Below are 23,908 nucleotides of genomic sequence, written 5' to 3'. Positions count from 1 at the left end.
AGATGGCGGCAGAGCAAGGAATCCAGGTGAACTAGAAGCCAGAAGCAGAGCTGCTAGGGACAAAGCTGGAGCTCTGACTGACACACAAGACCTTACCCACTGCCAGTCCCACTGAACAGGACTGCTGGGATTTCTCCTCACAACCGCCTCTTCTCTTTCCTAGTCAAGCTACAGAGTTTTGAAGAACTTGTTTAATAGAACCGTTACAGTACACTCACTGCTGTTATGGTCACAGACATCACTGTGCCAAAGTCAGACCTCACCACCATTGTCTCACAAGCTGCCACCTGTCACTTTTTATGAAAGTAAGCAACGTGTTTATCTTCATGTTTTTCTTCTCCATAGAACAAAGGGTTAACTTAGACATCACAAATAACCTTCTACATGGTTGACAACTTCTGCTACCATGCCTTGATTCATAGGGTGAAAACAGGCCCCACTTAATGTTGTTTTTCTTACACGTATTTACACGTATGTGGGTGCATACACACCCTGGCACCCGTGAAGATCAGAGGACAAGTTGACAACTTCTCTCTTGTGGATCCCAGGGATCTGCGAGAGTTGTCAGCTTAGGCAGCGAGTGCCTTTATCCTCTAAGCCATCTTGCCAAACCCTAAATTCCTAATTTTAAAAACAGAAAATTAATTTCTCTAGTGCAAATCAGTGACACAAGAACTAGACCTTTATAACATAAAGCAACGTTTACTGACACCACTTGTCTGTCTCATACTGTCTCCCTTAGTTTATGGTCAACAATACATGCTCAAAACAGCCATGGGCAGTTTCAGTTCTTACTGGTCTTAGTAGTGAGAACAATTTGCAGGTGGAATGTTTTTGAAGTAGAGAGAACTAGCATTGGACTAAGGCCTCACTAGAATTTAAGCATCCCAATACAAAAACCTAGGCTGCCAAGTAATTGGAAAGGTGCTGGAGGGTCTCAGAGGTGACCTCAGAAGCAAAGCCTATCTCGCTTTCTCTCTTCCCTCTTTCTCACATGGACTGAGTCACAGGAAGCAGTATTCCTCTTGCCCAACACAATTTAACCCACAAAGCCTAATCCTACTATGCTACCTTTTCCTTGCCTATGCTGCCCTCCTGCCATAGAAAGTTCTGTAGCTGGCCCTTGCAACACATCCCTGCAATCCCAGCTGTTTAGGAATCTGAAGCAGAAAATCCCAAGACAGAATTCTACTTGGGCTACAAAACAATTTCAGGGCCACCAGGGTTACTTAGCAAGATCTTTTGCAAACAATAGTAATAAAAAGAGCTGGGATTGTACAGATCCATGCAAGATAAAGGAGCATTTATTCATTTAAAATAACAGATATTGTCTCCAAAGTTTCCACTCCATGTTTAACTTTATAAAAATGATAGAGTCATATAACACATACAAGAACAATCATCCAAGTTAAGAGAAAAGCACCTGTTTGTATCCTAAGAAAAATTACTATGGCATTACTAAATGAATATGCACTTTTGCTAGCTTTCAAATGTTTAACAGGTGACATTTAATAGTAAGGAAACTAAATGCTTAAATAGAAAGGAGCAGAAACACCTGGGCAGGTCTGCAAGCATCGTCCTCTATTTAGAATGCAATTTCATTTTCAACATAATTAGCTTAAATGAGCTTCTAAATTTGGGTGATGTATTGCACATGTAATTAAGATTTAATTAAAAATGTTCTGTAATAAATTGTTTTCCATTTCTGACAAATCACATTAGAGAGGTAGATTTTGATTTGGAAATAGTTTTTTAAATGTGTTAATCATCTGTGCTGAAAATATGAGAAAGAAAAAAAGCAGTTCGGTTGAAAGTCACTTGGGATTTAAATAAGAAGTAAAGAATACAGCTGGCCCTTACATCACTATGAAGTTTAGCTGAGGATGGATAGCACTAATTCATTTTTATAAATATCAGTCTTTTTATTCTTATTAAATATACAAATACAGTTTAAAATTTGTACTGTGAACATTCTTATATACAAGTCTAGACTCTTGATTAAAAAGCTGCAACAAGGTTTTGTACCTACCTGCTAAATCCTGATACAGAGATGAACCCTCTGTTGCCAGTCCAAGACAGATTAAGCCACTGGACAAGCACACAGCGAGCCTGTAGGAACTCCAGTGACGTGTCGTCCAGCCGGGCCCAGTATGGCTGCAGGTTGAGGTGGATATATTGCAGAGGATCACAGCAATGCTGGTGGAGAAGCCTGCAAGTCTGGGCTAATCTACACAGGTCTGGTAGTGAAAGATGATTCAGAATCAGTTGAATGAGCTATATAAAACAGAAAGCCAAGATCATCAACAGTGAAGGACAGTATCGCTTAAACACACACACACACACACACACACACACACACACAGAATGTGGGCTAATAAAGGGCAGTAAAACTGCTTCAAACATTATCTTTACAAAGTAGATAAATCAACATTTACCACATTATCCAACACATACATTAGATCGCATTTCATTTAAGAATTGCTCAATTTCTCATTTTTATATAGCACAAAGATATACGCACTGGTAATTGTTGAAATAATAAAAATTTTCATAGACGAGATTTTATACACGCCAGAACTCTGAGTTCTAGAGGCATCATGAGTAAGTAGGATAAGCTAAGCACAGCTTCACTGCAGACATGCAAGTACACGCCTTCCAGGCAAGTGCCACTTATACGCGAGGGGCAAAGCAGGGGTGGAGAGTCTAGTGGTGAGGATGGGGTTACTGGAGCATCACTTGGATTCCCTGAAAGGAATGAGGATTCAAATTACAGTGACACAGTATGCTTTGTGTTTTCAAACACAGGGGCTCTCCATGAAGCAGGAAGCAAGCGGATACAGAAGTCCAGGAAAGCAGGGAAAAGACAGACCCCACTGACTGCAGCTCCCAGCAACTGTGGGATAGCATGTTATTAACAAACTAGAAACAAAAAGATAACTTTAATTACAATTATCCATTTGAGCTAATCCAAGATTTGTTTTCCAGTTGGAGCTTTCTAAACTAGTTTTCAAAGAAGTATCTTAAGTGCCCAAACTGAACCAGGAATCAGAATTTAAAAATTCATATCTGTTTAATGACAAAAACCTTATTTAGATGAGAGGGGTTAAGTTTTTTTTTAACATAAATGTATTTACCTGAATTTTCTGTTTTTGTAATTATACCTTTTAATATAAATGATTTTCTTCAGTTTCTGTATTAATGTTAGATCAGATTTCACTGTTTTGAGTGGAATATTCTAACATTTAAGTGAACAACAATATAATCTTTAAGATCAGTTTAAAAATTATTTATAAAACATGAGCAGTTGCTGATTAACACGTATCTAGTGAGGCTGAGGTACATTTGCTATTTCTTTTTAGCATTTGAAGTAAGCTGTAAAATGACTTAAGGATGTTTGTATGCCTGTGTATGTATTTATTAGAAAAACATGGATATAGAAAATTATTAGTATAAAAGCTCTGACTGAAACTTTTTTCTAGACTTTCTCCAAGGCCTATCTTATGTTGCTTTATAAAACACAGCTTTTACCAAAACAAACTAAAAAATGCTATATCAGTAAGTTAGCAAGATTTCGCATCACCCTCTATGATGTAGGTACAGTTAGATCACTTGTCTCTGAGTACAAACCCCATTATTTCAGGTCAGCTTAAATGCCCCCTTCTCTTTACAATGCTTCTTAGCAATTTTCCACCCCCTGATCCTAAACCTGCTTACTGGCTTTAAGAATCCATGATGTATTCAATAAGAACCCAATCTCTCTCCACTGAAGTACCACTGAAGAGTCTCTATCATAAACAAATATGACAATGAATTTTCACTGTTCATACAGCCCTGTTGACATGAGCATTATTACACAAACAAAAATATAGAGGTAAAAATTTATAAAAGCAAACACAAAAGTGTTGGGGTTGGTCTTGTGCGTGTGTGTTCAGGTGCTGAGTGTGTGCCCCAGGATCAGATTGCAGTCTGGACATGGGCACTGTATTGACCAATGTTTTGTAATGAATGCTCCTCAAAGATCTCTGATTGCATAATAAAAGGCTAAAGCCTGCGACAGGGCAGGGGGAGGGGGAAGCAGAGCTTGAGATCCAGTGGTGGGATCTAAGGTAGGGACCATGAGGAGCACAAAGGTAGAGGAAGAAGGAGGTGATCATGAGGTGGATGGACCATGAAGACGAACCATGAGCATGAGGCCCATCCTGAGGATACACGTGGCGCCTTTGGCTGGGATGTAGGTTAGAACAGCTCAGAACCTGCCCAGCACAGTACCGCACAGCTAGTTCATAAAAACAGCAACTCCGTGTCTTTTATTCAGGAGTTATACGGGCTAGCCTGGGGACAGAAACCCCTATAAAATTACTTTTCTACAGAAGAAAGATGGAAAATGAGGTAACCACACACACACCAGAGATCAGCACTATTAGCAGTTGGATTTTTTTGTTTTGGTTTGGTTTTGCTTTGCTTTGTTTTCTGATCTCTTCCAGATTAGATGCACTTCCTTTCTTGGGTATGCACTAAAAGAACCAAAGTATATTCACTGCTCAGCATCTTGCTTTTCTTATTTAATGATCTATCCTGTACATCTTTATCTATATAAGCAGAGCCACCCTATTCCATTTTACACATGTGACACCATAACAACAACAGAGGTTTACTGATTTATTTCCTGCTACTTTCTTTCTTATTGCAAATAATACTGCAATATCATTGTATGTGTTATGTATGTGTGTTCATCTTGGTAAACTGGCAATATATCTTTAGGATAAGAGACATACATTTAAAAGTTGCCCTTCTGAATGTTCATACCAATTTATATACTCATAGAGTATGTAAGTCTCCATCCACTTAAATACTTGCCAATACTGGTGTTAAAATTTTACCATTCTGAGAGGTGCAAAGTCAGGGAAATAGGTGGAATTAGAAAATATCCTGAATGAGGTAACCCAGTCACAAAAGAACACACATGATATGCACTCACTGATGAGTGGATATTAGCCCAAAACCCTGGAACACCCTAGATACAATTCATAGACTACATGAAGCTAAAGAAGAGGGAAGACCAAAGTGTAGAGTGTGTTGTACTGACTAAACCTTTGGTACATATTTGAAATCATCTATAGGCTCTTTCCTTTCACCATATAAACAAGCTAAAATTTCATAATCCATATCATAGAGACCTTCCTACTCTATTGGACCCTCCTGTTTCCTATGGTTGGGGCAGGCCATAAGTACAACAAATTTACAAACACATTCTTTCATTTATATGCTCTTCATTGTAGAATAAAGCACATATATAAAGCTACCTGATTAATATGGGCAATTTCTGGAATAATAGCTATTATTCCATATTCTTCTCTCCCATTCAAAATGTTATACAAAAACCATAAAGCATACTATAATCATGTATCTACTCTAGGTTTTTAGCAAATTATTTACTAATTCTAAATTATCTTTGACCCCGTCTCAACCAGTTTTACTAAGCATCGAAAAAAAGGCAGCATCATGAAGACCACTGGCTGGATGAAAAACCTGCAAAGCTCACGGTAAATTCAATGCTCTTTGATACAGTAGAGATGACAGTTCAGCAAGGCAAAGGTGATCCTGCAGCTACTGTCTGTGTGAATGCAGCTATGCATGTGGCATCTCCATCCAGTTACATGTCCTGTTCTTTCCGTGACAGATCTAATGTCGCTGGCATACAGAAACGCTGGTGTTCCTAGCAAGCCACAGATGTTGTTTGCATCTCTGAATATTCTCTTCTCTCCTCTCAGCCTCCATCATTCCTTTTAGTGCTAAAAGCTAGGCATTTTTATCAGGTTTTGCTAAAATTTGAAGTCATTTGAATATATTAAATCTAAATTCCTATCTTAATAGTTTTTAGAAGTGGGCAAAAGTGAAAGCTGGCTCACTTTCTAGAGGTGAACTGCTGTCACACAGATATTGGAGCCCCAAGGAATGACACTATCACCATCTCATGCCCCTCTCTCCCAACTCAGCCTTCCCATGGAGCATCCCTTCCCCTTTAAGGTATGGATGGTCTTGCACAATCTGTGATGTCCCCTGCCCAATAAAGGCCTGTGTAAAGCCCTAGGTCTGTGCCCATTGACTGAATACTTTGGACCCTTATATTTTTCTATACCTAACAGCTTTAGCTACTTTACAGATGCGCCACAGCATCTTATGTGTAAAACGTTCGACAGATACAGTTGTTATTACTCTGGCACTCAAGGCTGCCTAATCATTCCATTTGAGATTAGCTACTTATATCATTATACTGGAAAGTAAAACACCCATCAATTTATAAGAATAATATCTAGAGGGGTTATCCAGGTCTAAAATTTTCATTTAAAAACTAACCATATTGTTTTTAACATCACACAATTGTTTTCAAAGGGAGGCATAAATACCTGGTCTACCCGACCCCAGGGTGTTAGAAACAAGTGGGGAGAGATTTTGACATCACATAGCTACCGAGTTCTCGCATTTGATGTCTGGAGCTAGGAAGGTTAAATAACCCCAGAAGGGCTCCCTAAGAAGACAGACACACTGAAAATAAGATTTCACACCAGGTATCAAACGAGTTTCTTAGGGATACTGGGCAGCCTAGGCCAAAACTTACAGATAGAATATAGACTAAGGTTGGCAAAGCATTAAACCCCAGGAATGTTATATTTAATACTGCAACTAATTTGGCTTACCTCATATGGTAGTTTGTCAAAATACCCATTATGTGGCCCATCCCCAAGGGCAGCACTGCTAAACTTTTTGTTAAGAGCATCCATCTCACAGCCATCCTTCTCTTCATAGTCGTCATCTTCTAGATCATTCATGTCTACAAGAGCAGTCTTGAGAGAGAGCAGTGGCTTGTCCTTCGTACCATGCAGCACAACTGCATCTAGTTCGGTGTAATAATCCAGAAGAGAACTATTGACTTCCAGTCGTATGAGGTTTGTAGGGAAATTTATTTGCTTAATACAAGGTTTAAACTGACGAGCCTGGGAAGCATTCACCTTCATAGGTCTCTCTGACCAAAGAATCTCCCATCTGCCAAAGAAAGAAACGTCCCCACAGTTTAGAATAAGAGCTACCACTTAGGGAACACTCCTCTACCCCACTAGAACAGTGTGAAATAAAGTGACCAAATAAGGTGAAAAGAACCAAACACCAGACTCACTTCCAGAATATTATTTTTTAAACTGAAAAAACCTCAATGTCATATATCTCTCTTAAAAATATTTCTACAAGCCATCTAAAAGTTCTATGTTTTTCCAAAGATTTCACATTGGCTAAAGACTAGAATCAATAGTTACAAAAGATGTCTTAAGAATCAAATTCAGTTTTACAGAATAATAAACCCTGACTATAAAAAGGAAAAAAAGCACACATAATAAAGCAGATTCTCAGCTAACTCAGAAGCAAAGCTGATCTTCTTACTCCACAGGTATCTCCTCTTCAGCATTTTTATTTCCGTTATTGGCCCCATGAAAGCTCAAAATCCCATGTTCCTTCCGTGTGGGGAGGACGTGTGCAGGAGCACTTGCATGAAGACCAGAGGAGGACAACCAGGAGGGACATTCCTCGTGCACCATTTACCTTGGTTTGCTTTGGGTTGTGGTTTTGTTGTTGTTAAGTCTGTCTCTACCTCTGCCCACACTGAGCTTACAAGTGTACACCACCATGCCTATTACAATTTCAATATGCTTGGTGCTGGGAGTGGCACTACTAGGAGGTATGGTCTTATTGGAATAGATGTCGCCTTGTTGGAGGAAGTCACATTGCAGGTGGGCTTTGAGACCTTTCTCTAGCTGCATGGAAGCCAGTTCTGTATGCCTTTGTATCAAGATGTAGAACTCTCAGCTCCTCCCACACCATGCCTGCCTGGATGCTGCTATACTTTCTGCCATGATGATATTGAACCACTGAACCTGTAAGCCAGCCCCAATTAACTGCTGTCCTTTATAAGAGTTGCCTTGGTTATGGTGTTGCTTCACAGCAATGGGAACCCTAATAAAGACAATGTCCTACTGTTTCATATGGGACCTGGGAATGAAACTCATGTCCTCAAGCACTTTACGGACTCAGCCATCTCTCAGCCTACAAGCAATGTTTTCCTATTTTTAAAATGCAGTCTAGATATTCAGGAAATTGTCTTATATGCCCTTATCCTGAATTGCCATATTTTATTCTTTTAGTCACACCTATATCCATAAAATTTAACAAGTATCTAACATATAACAACAGAATGTCATTTTCTCCTGTCCAATATTTCAACTTAGCTTTAAAAATTAAAAATATTATATTCTGACTCCTGCAGATCTTTATCTCTTCCTCAGATCATGTGGTATCTTAGCCAATGTTCTAACGCTGTGGAGGGATATCATACCCATGCCAACTCTTAGAAAGAGTTTAATTGGGGGGTTGTCCTCAGTTTCAGAGGTTTAGATCATTATCATCAAGGCAGGAAGCATGGCAGTCTGTAGGCAGTCATGGTTCAGGAGAAGGAGCCGAGAGTTCTACATCTAGATTGGCAGGCAGCAGGAAGAGAGAGAGCCACTGGGCCTGGTTTGAGCTTCTGAAATCCCAAATCCTGCCCCCCCCCCCCACCCCCAGTGACACACTTCCTCCAACAAGACCATACCTATCCATGGCTACATCTCCTAGTCTATTTAAAGTACTTCTGCTCCCTAATGACCAAAAATTAAAATAGATGAGACTTTGGGGACCTTTCCTATTCAAACCACATGTGAATATTATGGTTTAGTTAGTGATAAGCAAGCTACAGTCCACAGATACTCAGAGAATAAGTATAGTGTAAGGGACTAGAGTGTACAAATAGTACAAGGAAATAGAACTGATAATTATGAATAATGGGGAACTGAAAGAGTGCATGACATGGTGACCTATGGGGAAACAAAGGAGAGAATACAGGGAAAGACAACTACAACTGTCATTTGAGGAGTAGTATGGAAAAACTAGTACAGCAGTGATTTCCTAAAATATATACATATATGAAGGTGTTATGCCTTGAATACATTTGGCCTCCATAGACTCATATGTTTGAATGCTTGGCCTACAAGAAGTAATACTATTAGGAGGTGTGTCCTTGTTGGAATAGGTGCAACTTTGTTGGAGGAAATGCATAACTGTGGGGGTGGATGTTGAGGTCCTATGTTCAAGCTTCACTTCTGTGGAAGAGGCCCTCCTCCTGGCTGCCTGTGGAAGATAGTCCCCTTCGGGCTGCCTGCCCTTAGATCAAGATACAGAACTCTCACTTCCTTCTCCAGCACTGTCTCTGCCTGGATGCTGCCATGCCTCCTGTCATGGTAATAATGGACTGAACCTCTGAAACCAAAAGCCAGCTCCAATTAAATGCTGTCCTTGATAAGAGTTGATTTGGTCATGGTGTCTCTTCACAGCAGTAAAACCCTAAAACGGAAGTCAATCTAAATAATATCACCAAATAATGGGGAGACAGAGAATTAACTGGCTAACTCTTGTTACCAAAGGAATTAGGTTACATCAAATTGTGCTGTTGGCCAAAAGGGCTCCACAGGAACCCCAAATAACCCAGGCTGCTTCCAAGACAAAATTTTGCTTTGACAGCCAGGTCCCATTGCAGAACCTACACAACTCATTGAACATGGAGAAGTTGAGCTGGCGCCTACATACAGCCTTCACCCCTATGTTCTAACATCTTTGGTACAGGAAATAACTCTTCATGCTATCAAAAGATAAACCAAGTTATCCATAACCCCTTTGATGTACAATGCTGTTCAGCCTATAAGATTTGCTAAGGCAATGATGGCACAAAGCTTGTGGAAGTGATTAACCAATAACTGATTTGATTTAAGGTCCACTCCACATAATAGAATCCATACCCAACACTGCTTAGAAGTTGGAAGAACGTGAGACTAGATAGCCCAAAAACCTAGGGTAGAACTATATACTACTGGTCTAAAATAAAAGGTAGTGATAAAAGAGCTCCAATTATACGCATAGATCAGTGCCTTGTTCAGCCACCATCAGACAAGCTTCCTGCTAAACTAGATGGGAACAAATACAAAGACCCACAGCCAGAAATGAGAGATAGAGGGAGAGAGACAGACAGACAGACAGACAGACAGACAGACACCTTGTAACACTCATCCATAAATGGGATTTTCCATCAAATCTCTCCCCTCAGAACTCAGAGAACACTGAGAAGAGGATATAGAAAGAATGCAAGAGCCACAGGAGATGGAGAACACCAAGAAAAAAATCTCTCTGAATTCACATGAACAAAACTCATATGAACTAACACAGACTGGGGCAGCATGCACCAGGCTTGCACGAGTTGGCACTGGGTCCTCAGCATATATATTATGACTTCCAGTTTAGTGTTTTTATAGGATTCCTGAGTGTGCAAACAAGTAGATCTCTGATTCCTGTACCTTCTTCTAGGCTCTTTGCCTTCTGTTGATTTTTCTTCTCAAACTTTGATAAGATAGTTCCATCTTATTGTACTATATTTTATTTTGTTATACTTTTATAATTATCTCCTAGAAGCCTATTCTTTTGATGATTGGAAACAAAAGGAGTGGATCCAGATAACAGGGAGGTGGGGAAGAACTGGGAGGCACAGAGGGAGAGGAAACTGAAATCAGAGTGTATTGTATGAGAAAAGAATCTATTTTAATAAAAGGGGAAGAAAGTATATTTTAACTCTCAATATATAATATTTTAAAAATTGCTTCCCAAAGAGCTTATAGCATGCAGAATAAAAGAATGACCACTGAAAGGATCACAACTGTTTACTGTAATCTCTAATGTCAAAGTGAGCCATATCTCCTGATGATGGAATTTATAATTCACTGGTTAATACTTAAATTTTTGGCATAGTATCTAATAATACTGTTTCCATTATATAACAGACTATTTAGTTCCTTGACCCTAAGTAAAAATAACTAGAGTAAGGCGTATAGAAACTGCAATAGACACAATTTTATAAAACTCAAGAAGAAATCTAAAAGAGGAAGCCACTGATATGCATTCTGATAGTCTTTACATATGCCAAAAAGGAACTAAGAAGAACATACAGCCCCAACCCTGAGAGAAAAGAGAAGGAATCTATGGTCCATTCCTACCATCAAGAATCAAAGCATAAGTTCAGTGAGAATTCTTTTAAATTTTTTTTCTTTTCAGGGAATTTGATGTGATATTTCAAATTTGTATGCAATATACAGTGATGAAACATAGGCTTCCTAATCTACCCCTTACCCCCATAATAGTAATCTCAATCTCTAACAGTCGCTAGTCTCCTTTTAGGTTGTTCTTATTTTGTGACTTCCTATGCTGTTGGCTAACAAAGTCACAAGAACTACGAAAGCATGGCTTTTAAATCTTTGACTGTTTAAGACTTAGGAAGCTCATTTCCTACATACAATTCCTGAACTACTCCAACATGAGAAAGAACATGGGATGCTGGTCTCTCTATGTCAGGCTTATTCCACTTAACTGAAGAACGCGTAATGCCCACCCATTTTGCTGCAAATGACAAAAATTGTATACTTCTTTACTGTTGGCTAATATCCATTGAGCAGACATGCTGCATTTACTTTATCAATTCCTCTGCTGATGGGCACTGAGGCTGAATCTATATTGAGCTATTGTGGACAGTGCTGCGGAGGACACGGGAGTACAGCCGCTTTGGGGAGGTGATTTCCTTCCCTTTGGATACACTCAGAAGTAGATTCCCCCACGGGAATTCTAGTAACCTCATCCCCAAGGACGCCATAAACCACAAAACAAGCCACATTAACAGGGGGACTCGTACAGCTTCTATAACCATAAATACCACCCCCTTATCTGATATCTTTTGAAGATTCTCTTCTGAAGACTAAAAACAAAACCCATCAAATAAAAGGGCTTGCCTTTGTTCTTAAGAGACAACAGTCCAGCCCATCACTAACTAGAAAGTAACACGCTGCCATTCTGTGTGAAAGGCCTGGTCTTTCAATTCTGACTTCTTGATAAAATCACCATCCCAGGTCTACAAGGTTAAGGGAACCAGGATTCGGCAATTCATGAAACCACTGCTTAAGCAACTTCCTTTGGCAGGAAATTCTTCCATGGCAGCCACTGCTGCTCGGCTTTCCTAATGTCACTGATTTATCAAAGTGTTTTGAGCGCTGGAAAAACAAAGAAGCAAATCAGTAAACATTACTCCCCAAATAACATTATCCTGGTTGCGTTAGTACGACATCAATTTGTCATTTTCTGCCTTCCTCCTCACCTTCTTTCTCTCTCTTCTAAAGTGTGACCCTGAGCCAGCCTATTCTCCAATCCTCAGCCACAGATCACTTTGTTCTACCTCTTTCCTTTTCCTTTAAGAAGCACTAAGCAAAAAGCCAAAAAGACACCAAAATCAGTAGAACTGCCTGTGATTTCCTATACTGTTGGCTAACAAAGTCACAAAAACTATGAAAGCATGGCTTTTATATCTTTGAATGTTTAAGACAATAGGAAGCTCATTTCCTACATAAAATTCCTGAACTCTCCAACACTCTCGAACTCGTTTCAACTCCTAAATGCCACAAAAGTATTCAGTTAAATATACGGCAACAGTCCAGAGCTCTCCCAACTACAAGGAAAGAAACTGTACCTTCTTACATATACACAAAGATACACACATTACTGTAAAATTGTTCTTCATTCAAGACTCATGTTAATTGGATATAAGTGGTAGTAATTTGGTGATAAATGGTATTGCTCCTTCATTTGTCTTCTAATGCCTGTGTATTAAGCAAAGTGAATGCTCTGTCAATTACCATATAATATAGTTGGCAGTAGCTGACTCCTTTCTCCCACTCGCAGACCCTGGTGTCTTGTATTTATCCTCCAGACAGTTCTGGTTTGCTCCCTGGAACATTCATCTGCCAGCCTGTTAAGAAAACTATCCTGGGCTCCTGAGCAGCATGTAGCCAGGTTTGTCGGTCCTCGTTCTATTCCTACAGCCCATGCTAGGACTGACAGGTAGTCAGGCTGGAATAGGAGATGAAACCACACAGAATTGTACCCTTCTCTTCTGAATGTCCCCTCTCCTTGTTGGTATCTTCCACAGTAAATGACTACACATGAGTCTCACTGTAGCTTCTAGAAAGCCAGTGCCAAGTCAGCTCTGAGATCTCTAATTCCAGAAACCCCTAGTTTACGTCTTCAATCCATCTTATTTTGCTGCCCCTAATGGAGCTTGGGCTTCTCTCACTTCTTCAACTCTGATCTAAGCTTGGAAGGTGTCATCCTTCTCCACTTTTCCTAGCCCTCCAGCTGAGCCACCCTCAACCTGAGTGAATTCACTTCCTTGAGGAAACCACTCTATTGACGTTCCGAGAGCCACAGGCACATTGGCTTCCCCTAGCCAGGACATGTCCCTTAAATGTCACAGTCCACTTCCAGGGTGGTTTGTAGCTCAGAACAAAAGCCATCTTTGTGTGGTTCTTTGTTTTGTTCCCAGCAGAGAAAGGATGCCCAATGAATGTTTCCCACTGTCTAAAGAAACTCACCAAAACATTAACAGTTACTGAATCTGTAAGAACCTTTTAATCTTCCTTTTAGATGATGAAGCATCTCTTAAGCTCACAATCAGTAACACTTAAAAATGCCTTCTTGGAGCTAAGTAATCCCAGCACTGAGAGGAAGGAGGAGGGGGACTGCTGTGAGTTCCAGGACAGCGTGGGGCTGAAACTGTCTCCAAAAACCAAAACAAAACAGAGGTTTTGTTTTGCAGGAACACACACTCATCTGATGCCTTTTCTCCTAAACTTTAATGGTGTTTTCTGAGAAATAAAGCTAAAATCAATAAAGCAAATCAGAGGCATCTACAAATTAAGTTTTAATATTACACAATGAAATCAGCTATGCAGCAGTACCTGGGATGAGAGAAAAGGCCTCGTCTGTGTCATAAATCTCAGATCTGTTCACAGTGTTTAAAATGTGGGTAACTTTATAAGGATGATAAAGAATGACAGAATATTATAAATAATTCCCACATGAGAAAAGATTCTGTCCAAATTCCTGCAGTTAGTTTTTTCCTTTCAGGAAAGAAGTCTGTATATAAGATGATGGTTTTGTGTTTTTAATAATTTATTAACAACACTATACACAATAAATTATCAAAGCAATTTCCAGCAATAGTTGAGCTGACCTCTGTATTTGTTTCTTGGCAGGGTTGAAACATGTTCCTTGGCACTCAGGACAGAGAGGCCAGCCAGCAGTGTGTGTGTGTTGGGGGTGGGGGGGCTGCCCTGTGCTTCACCTCTCCTACACTACCTGCTGGGGCCCCACAATTCACTGGTACCTGTGAAGGGTGCCTGTGAAGCACTGTCAGCTAGAACGAGCTCACAGGGCAAAGGTTTTTATTATGTACATTGTTGATGCATCCTCAACAGGCACAAAACCACACAGCACATGATAGACACTAAAATGTTCAATGACGGCGTCTCCTAATATTAACATGAAGATCTAAAATGGAGAGATCAACAAGTAACAAAAGAATACACAAATGATCAGATAATCAAAGGAAAGGATACATAAATGGTGCCTTGATATAGGAAAAGCTATTCAACCTCAGAGACAAAGAATCTTAATAAAAATAACAAAAACATTTTCACCAAATTAATTACAAAACTATGAAAGGTATTAACACTGTGAGCATTTCAGCAAAGCTTGCCCACATTTACATTTCTTGTGGTAATATAAACAGGCATAGACCCTTTAGAGGGAAATCTGGCTCCATACAAATACATGTCTCTTTGGCCAAGCAATTCTTCTGGGGGCATCTATCTCACACAAAGACTTACAGAGAAGTGAAGTGATGAATGGAAACTTTCTTCTCTGCATTAATGTTTACGATAGCAGAAGAGTGGCAAAAGCTAAGCACCCATCAGCTAAGGAGTAGTAAATTAACAGGGCACACAGATGGGACACTTTACATGCAGCTACAGGAAAAAAGCAACGCGTGGTCTGCTTCACTGCTACATAGTGAAACAAGTCGGCTACAAAACAACCTGAGCACTAATTATTGTATGGATGAAGAAGAATATTATATTTATTCACTTGTATCTACAGAGACATGGAAATAATACCAAGTGGTTTTTCTCTGGGTAGAAAGGATAGGTCACAGGCACATGGAAAGGACATGTATGCATGGCTGCATTCCATACCTTTAGACAAGTGGCCTACATGATCATCTCACATACACACACACACACACACACACACACACAAAGAACTCTACAAAGCAAGAGTCATGGGGCTGCTCTACAGGTTAATGATGGAAACAGACTTCCAGGGGGAACTCAGCAATTCAGTCAAACTTAGCATGTATTTTTAAATGATCGTGTTGACTATGAAAGCATTCACCTAACATCAATGCTAATCTCCTAAAGACCTCTCGACAGCTTCACGCTATAGGAGTATCTTGAGTTGTACTTAAAAGTATTTTAAAACAGCAGCATGATGTTGGCTTTAAAGTAAGTTTAGAAGTTCTAATACTTAGTGACACTGCAGATTGCACCATATTCCCATTACCTCAAACTATGCCTTTCATGTACAGTAAACTCCATGATAAGCAAACAACACAATCTATGAGTATAATGTGTGGTGTTTTAGGAAGAAAATATACATTAAATTTTCATGTGCGTGATCTCTCTTCTTCATCAGGACATTAAGAAAAGAAATCTCAAAACCAGAGGTATCTAAGTGACTTAAGAGGATGCTGCCAAAAAGAAAAAAGATAAACAAAAAACCAAATCAAACCAAAACACTCCAGTGCTGACCAGCTCAGCCTTCTATCCACACGACCTGGGTCACTAAGAATGAGAGAATGAGTCTTACCTTACTTCAGCTGGAGGATTTGGGGAGTAGGGATTTGCTGAGCAGGCCAGAATTCTGATGACTGCTCCAGGATGGTAAGTCTCCAGCACATGGACAGCCGTGGGGTACACTTGCTGCTCAAAAGTCAGTTCCACATAGTCCTGGCTCTGGAAACTGGACGGTGTCCTTCTGAATGGCAAGGAAGCACTAGGACACTGATCCCACCACGTCCCATAAGTTCGAAACACAGCCGTCTGCGTGAAGTCACCAGAACTTGGGAAGACATTTGGTACACCTGCCAAATTCCACATGGTATAGGACATACTGTTCTCACTGCCGTAATGGGAACTGAAATCCACCACTTCTTTAGCATACTGGACCACCTCTGCATTGAGAGGGGAAGTCCGGCTGTTTGACACTATAGTCCTATGGCTGTTCATCATATCTCCTCTTGTAGCTGTCCTGGCTCGACGCCGAAGGCACATATAATAAAACATGGTCAGAACTGTTAACATGGGAAAGACTGGTGACATCTAGTCGTGAATTATGAAGCTTCAAAAGGTCAGGTGTCCTCGGTGAGATGCATGAACTCTGAAGGATGGTCTACAAAATGAATGGCTTGGTGAAGTAAAATAATTTAAATAAGCAAAGAAAAAAAAAGAAGAAAAGAAAAGAAAGAAAGAAATGCATGGATATAGCAACAAAGAGGCATTATCCCCAGTGTCATTTCCCAAAATAAAATCTGAAAATGTAAGTTGTCAACTATAAATATGATCTCTGCCATAAACAATGTACCTAATATAATTTGTAAGAAACTGACATATATAACTTTATGCTAAAGGGGGAACAAATTGCTGATGGCAATGGAAGACATATGAATCTCGAAGTCATATTTTATATAAAATAACCATCACTCAAGAAATATCAACTACTTGAACTTTTAAAATTAATGTTATTTAAAATATATCGTAGACTACAAACATTACTTTTACCTCAGCTCATCTCAGGCACTGACATACTTTCACATTCTAAGGAACAATCCTCTATTGTTAGGCACAGCAAGCACCTTTACCTACTGAACCAACACCAGGGTCCTATGATTCCCTGTGATTAATTATTTGATTCTCCCAAACATGCTATGTACAGATTCCACATCATGGAAATACAGTTTTTCGAGATGACAGTTAATTAGACCAAGGAAATTAACTGCCTTACATATCACAGATCAACAGATGGCATTTAATCTATACCCTTAGCATTATTTGTTAGGGCAGTTCTCAGCTACCTGGCAACTAATTTGTTGCCACACACTCTTAGGAATCGCTCACCCTGGCTTGACAGGTCACCTGACACACACGGGAAGCACAGGAGTTGGTGCCCATCCACGTGTCTGAAACATGCATGCTGCTTTCACCTACAGATGCTGAGATGAGACAGCCTGAAACAAAGTTTAAACAAACAGTTTTAGTTTTAAGTTAAGAATTCAAAATAGCTAAAGAGAAGTACATTGACCAAAGTTTGGCATACTGATAGAAAAGCCATAAAATAAAAAGCATAAAATAATTTTCCTACTAGGCTATATTTCTTAGCATTTGTCGACAATTCTGAACTAATAATTTTTAAATTTTTGTTTATCAGAATCTGATAAAAATATAATAAACCATACTTTTCTGGAGGTTTCAAACCTATTGTTTTGCTTCAATCTATTCCTGAAGAAATATTTAGGAGAGCCAAACACTGTTTTTAAATTAAATTTCTGAAAGAAGCCTGATACAGCTGTCTCCTGAGAGTCTCTGCCAGAGCCTGACAAATATAGAGGTGGATGCTCTTAGGCAACCATTGGACTGAGCACAGGGTCCCCAATGGAGGAGTTAGAGAAAGGACTGACAGAGCTGAAGGGGTTTGCAACCCATAGGAAGAACAATAATATTAACCAATCAGACCCCCTAGAGCTCCCAGGAACTAAACTACCAACCAAAGAGCACACATGGAGGGACCCATGGCTCCAGCTTATATGTAGCAGAAGATGGCCTTGTCTATCATCAATTCATTCTATGAAGCCACAATTACTCTCATACCTAAACCACAAAAAGACCCAACAAAGAAAGAGAACTTCAGACCAATTTCCCTTATGAATATCGATGGAAAAATACTCAATAAAATTCTCATACACCAAGTCCAAGAACACATGAAAACAATCATCCATCATGATCAAGTAGGCTTCATCCCTGGGATTCAGGGATTGTTCAATATGCAGAAACCCACCAATGTAATCCACTACATAAATAAACTCAAAGAAAAAAAACCCATATGATCATTTCATTAGATGCTGAGCAGTCATTTGACAAAATCCAATGCCTCTTCATGATAAAAATCTTGGAAAGATCAGGAATTCAAGGCCCATACCTAAACATAATAAAAGCAATATACAACAAACCAGTAGCCAATATCAAACTAAATAGAGAGAAACTTAAAGCAAATCCACTAAAATAAAGGACTAGACGAGGCTGCCCACTCTCTCCCTACCTTTTCAATATAGTGCTTGAAGTCCTAGCCAGGGCAATTGGACAACAAAAGGAGGTCAAAGGGATACGAATTGGAAAGAAAGAAGTCAAAATATCACTATTTGCAGAGGATATGATAGCATACTTAAGTGACCCCAAAAATTCCACAAGAGAACTCCTAAACCTGATAAACAACTTCAGCAAAGTAGCTCTATATAAAATTAACTGAGACAAATCAGTGGCCTTCCTCTATTCAAAGAAATTAGGGAAACAACACCTTTCACAATAGTCACAAAAAATATAAAATACCTTGGTGTGACTCTAACTAAGCAAGTGAAATATCTGTATGACAAGAACTTCAAGTCACTAAAGAAAGATATCGAAGAAGATCTCAGATGATAGAAAGATCTCCCATGCTTATGGATGGATTGGCAGGATTAATATAGTAAAAATGGCCATCTTGGCAAAAGCAATCTACAGATTCAATGAAATCCCCACCAAAATTCCAACTCAATTCTTCATAGAGTTAGAAAGAGCAATTTGCAAATTCTTCTGGAATAACAAAAAGCCTAGGATAGAGAAAACTATTCTCAACAATAAAAGAACTTGTGGTAGAATAACCATCCCTGACCTCAAGCTGTACTACAGAGCAACTGAGATAAAAAACAAACAAACAAACAAACAAACAAACAAACACTACATGTTATTGGTACAGTGACAGGAAGGTAGGTCAATGGAATAAAGTTGAAGATCCAGAAATGAACCCATACACCTATGATCACTTGATCTTTGAAAAAGGAGCTAAAACCATCCAGTAGAAAAATGAGAGCATTTTCAACAAATGGTACTGGTTCAACTGGCAATTAGCATGTAGAAGAATGCAAAGCCATCCATTCTTATCTCCTTGTACAAAGCTCAAATCCAAGTGGATCAAGGGCCTCCACATAAAACCAGATACACTGAAACTAATAAAAAAAGAAAGTGGGAAAGAGCATGAAGCACATGGGCACAGGGGAAATTTTCCTGAACAGAATACCAATAGCTTATGCTCTAAGATCAAGAATTGACATATGGACCTCTGGTGGAATCACCATGCCTGACCTAAAGCTGTACTACAGAGCAATTGTGATCAAAACTGCATGGTACTGGTATAGTGACAGACAAGTAGACCAATGGAACAGAATTGAAGACCCTGAGATGAACCCACACACCTATGGTCACTTGATCTTTGACAAGGGAGCAAAAACCATCCAGTGGAAAAAAGACAGCATTTTCAACAAATGGTGCTGGCACAACTGGCGGTTATCATGTAGAAAAATGCTAATTGATCCATTTCTATCTCCTTGTACTAAGGTCAAATCTAAGTGGATTAAGGAACTTCACATAAAACCAGAGACACTGAAACTTATAGAGGAGAAAGTAGGGAAAAGCCTCGAAGATATAGGTACAGGGGAAAAATTCCTGAATAGAACAGCAATGGCTTGTGCTGTAAGATCAAGAATCAATAAATAGGACCTCATAAAGTTGCAAAGCTTCTGCAAGGCAAAAGACACCGTCAATAAGACAAAAAGACCACCAACAGATTGGGAAAGGATCTTTACCTATCCTAAATCAGATAGGGGACTAATATCCAACATATATAAAGAACTCAAGAAGGTGGACTTCAGAAAATCAAATAACCCCATTAAAAAATGAACTGAACCCCGGAGCTCTTGACTCTTAGCTGCATATATATCAAAAGATGGCCTAGTCGGCCATCACTGGAAAGAGAGGCCCATTGGACTTGCAAACTTTATATGCCCCAGTACAGGGGAATACCAGGGCCAAAAAGGGGGAGTGGGTGGGCAGGGGGGTGGGGGTGGGTGGATATGGGGGACTTTTGGTATAGCATTGGAAATGTAAATGAGTTAAATACCTAATAAAAAATGGAAAAAAAAATAAAAAAGAAAAAAAAAAAAAGAAAAAAAAAATGAACTGAACAAAGAATTCTCACCTGAGGAATACCGAATGGCAGAGAAGCACCTGAAAAAATGTTCAACATCCTTAATCATCAGGGAAATGCAACTCAAAACAACCCTGAGATTCCACCTCGCACCAGTCAGAATGGCTAAGATCAAAAATTCAGGTGACAGCAGATGCTGGCGAGGATGTGGAGAAAGAGGAACACTACTCCATTTTTGGTGGGATTGCAAGCTTGTACAACCACTCTGGAAATCAGTTTGGCGGTTCCTCAGAAAATTGGACATAATACTACCAGAGGATCCAGCAATACCTCTCCTGGGCATATATCCAGAAGATGTTCCAATCGGTAAGGACACATGCTCCACTATGTTCATAGCAGCCTTATTTATAATAGCCAGAAGCTGGAAAGGATCCAGATGGCCCTCAACAGAGGAATGATTACAGAAAATGTGGTACATTTACACAATGGAGTACTACTCAGCTATTAAAAGGAATGAATTTATGAAATTCCTATGCAAATGGATGGACCTGGAGGGCATCATCCTGAGTGAGGTAACACAATCACAAAGGAACTCACACAATATGTTCTCACTGATAAGTGGATATTAGCCCAAAAAGTTAGAATACACAAGATATAAGATACAATTTGTTAAACACATGAAACTCAAGAAGAACAAAGACCATAGTGTGGACACTGTGCCTCTTCTTAGAATTGGGAACAAAACACCCATGGAAAGAGTTACAGAGATAAAGTTTGGAGCTGTGAAGAAAGGATGGACCATCTAAAGACTGCCATATCCAGGGATCCATCCCATAATCAGCGTCCAAACGCTGACACCATTGCATACACTAGCAAGATTTTGCTGAAAGGACCCAGATATAGCTGTCTCTTGTGAGACTATGCCGGGGCCTAGCAAACACAGAAGTGGATGCTCACAGTAAGCTATTGGATGGAGCACAGCGCCCCCAATGGAGGAGCTAGAGAAAGTACCCAAGGAGCTAAAGGGATCTGCAACCCTATAGGTGGAACATTATGAACTAACCAGTACCCCAGAGCTCTTGACTCTAGCTGCATATATATCAAAAGATGGCCTAGTCGGCCATCAGTGGAAAGAGAGGCCCATTGGACTTGCAAACTTTATATGCCCCAGTACAGGGGAACGCCAGGGCCAAAAAGTGGGAGTGGGGGGGGAGGGGAGTGTATTGGGGACTTTTTGGGTAGCATTGGAAATGTAAATGAGGAAAATACCTAATAAAAAAGTAAAAAAAAAAAAAAAAAAAAAGAACTGACATATGGAACCTCATAAAAATGGCAAGCCTTCTGTAAGACAAAAGACACTTTCAATAGAACAAAACAACAACCAACAGATTGGGAAGAGATCTTTACCAATCCTACAACTGCGAGAGGGCGAATATTCAATATATACAAAGAACTCAAGAAGTTAGACTCCAGAGAACTAAATAACCCTAGTTAAAAATGGGATATAGGTGTGTGGGTTCATTTCTGGGTCTTCAATTCTATTCCATTGGTCTTCTTGTCTGTTGTTACACCAGTACCATATAGTTTTTATCACAATTGCTCTGTAGTGCAGCTGTAGGTCAGGCATGGTGATTCCACCAGAGGTTCTTTTATCCTTGAGAAGAGTTTTTGCTATCTTAGGTTGAACAAAACACCCATGGAAGGAGGTACAGAGACACAGTTTGGAGCTGAGACGAAAGGATGGACCATCTAGAGACTGCCATATCCGGGGATCCATCCCATAAGCAGCCTCCAAACGCTGACACCATTGCATACACTAGCAAGATTTTGCTGAAAGGACCCAGATATAGCTGTCTCTTGTGAGACTATTCCGGGTCCTAGCAAACACAGAAGTGGATGCTCATAGTCAGCTATTGGATGCATCACAGGGCCCCTAATGGGGGAGCTAGAGAAAGTACCCAAGGAGCTAAAGGGATCTGCAACCCTATAGGTGGAACAACAATATGAACTACCCAGTACCCCCCAGAGCTGTCTCTAGCTGCATATGTATCAGAAGATGGCCTAGTTGGCCATCAGTGGAAAGAGAGGCCCATTGGTCGTGCAAACTTTATCTGCCTCAGTACTGGGGAATGCCAGGGCCAAGAAGTGGGAGTGGGTGGGTGGGGGAGCAGGTGTGGGACTTTTGGGATAGCACTGGAAATGTAAATGAAATAAATACCTAATAAAAAACAAAATAAAAAATATAAAAAAATAAATAAAAATGGGATATAGAGCTAAACAAGGAATTCTCAACTGAGGAATACCAAATGGCTGAGAAGCACCTAAAGAAATGTTCAACATCCTTAGTCATCAGAGAAATGCAAATCAAAACAACCCTGAGATTCCACCTCACACCAGTCAGAATGGCTAAGATCAAAAACTCAAGTGACAGCAGATGCTGGTGAAGATGTAGAGAAAGACTCCGCCATTGTTAGGATTGTAAGCTGGTACAACCACTCTGGAAATCAGTCTGGTGGTTCCTCAGAATATTGGACATAGTAATATTCCAATTGCTGAGGACCCAGCAATACCATTCCTGGGCATATACCCAGAGGACACTCCAACAGGTAATAAGGACACAGGCTCCAATATGTCCATAGCAGCTTTATTTATAATAGCCAGGAGCTGGAAAGAACCCAAATGTCCTTCAACAAAGGAATGGGTACAGAAAATGTGGTAGATTTACACAATGGAGTACTACTCAGCTATTAAAAGTGATGAATTCATGAAATTCTTAGCCAAATGGGTGGAACTAGAAATATCATCCTGAGTGAGGTAACCCAATTGCAAATGAACGCACATGATATGCACCCACTGATCAGTGGATATTAGCCCAGAAGCTCAGAATACCCAAGATACAATTCACAGGACATATGACACTCAAGAAGGGAGACCAAAGTGTGGATACTTTGGTCTTTCTTAGAAGGGGGAACAAAATACCCATGGAAGGAGTTACAGAGACAAAGTGTGGAGCAGAGACTGAAGGAATGACCATCCAGAGACTGTCCCACGTGGGAATCCATCCCATATACAATCACCAAACCTATACTCTTTTGTGGATGCCAACAAGTGCTTGCTGACAGAAGCCTGATATAGCAGTCTCCTGAGAGGTTCTATCAGTGCCTGACAAATACAGAAGCGGATGCTCTCAGCCAACCACTGGACTAACAACACAGGGTCCCCAATGAAGGAGCTAGAGAAAGGACCCAAGAAGCTGAAGGGGTTTGCAGCCCCATAGGAGGGACAACAATATGATCTAACCAGTACCCCCAGAGCCCTCAGGGACTAAACAATCAACCAAAGAGTACACATGGAGGGACCCATGGCTCTAGCTGCATATGTAGCAAAGGATGGCCTTGTCTGCAATCAATGGGAGACACGCCCTTGGTGTTGTGAAGGCTCTATGCCCCCATGTAGAAGGGCCTGGAAGCAGGAATGGGTGGATTGATGGGGGGGGGGGAGATTAGGGGGTTTTCAGAGGGGAAACCAGGAAAGGAGATAACATTTGAAATGTAAATAAAGAAAATATCTTTTTTAAAAAAGAAGAAGAAAAGAAAAGGAAAAAAAGAAA

At 40.0% G+C, this 23,908-nt stretch overlaps 1 protein-coding gene across 8 annotated transcripts in view; it reads right to left on the bottom strand.

Annotated features, from left to right (window-relative positions):
- The window catches only part of Fbxl4 (F-box and leucine-rich repeat protein 4), a 76,566-nt gene that overhangs the window by 41,141 nt on the left and 11,517 nt on the right, over window positions 1–23,908 (bottom strand). For 6 of the 8 annotated variants that reach the window (XR_390324.3, XR_881066.3, NR_104378.1 and 3 more), the window contains exons 2-5: window positions 17,181–17,290; window positions 15,874–16,455; window positions 6,699–7,044; window positions 2,030–2,274 (exon numbers count right to left, since the gene is read on the bottom strand). Coding sequence is in view for 3 of the 8 variants with exons in the window: in XM_017320233.2 (XP_017175722.1) it covers window positions 2,030–2,274; window positions 6,699–7,044; window positions 15,874–16,385 (1,103 nt within the window). In the remaining 5 variants the exon portion in view is untranslated. Of the gene's footprint in view, window positions 1–2,029; window positions 2,275–6,698; window positions 7,045–15,873; window positions 16,471–17,180; window positions 17,291–23,908 lie in introns of all 8 variants that reach the window. The other 2 variants (NR_104380.1, XM_006537953.3) reach the window with 2 other exon arrangements.

The sequence above is a fragment of the Mus musculus genome, chromosome 4 (assembly GCF_000001635.26).
Source record: "Mus musculus strain C57BL/6J chromosome 4, GRCm38.p6 C57BL/6J".
Classification (NCBI taxonomy): Eukaryota; Metazoa; Chordata; class Mammalia; order Rodentia; family Muridae; genus Mus; species Mus musculus.
Note: the sequence above shows the minus strand (reverse complement) of the source record. Positions and strands in the feature narration are given on the sequence as shown.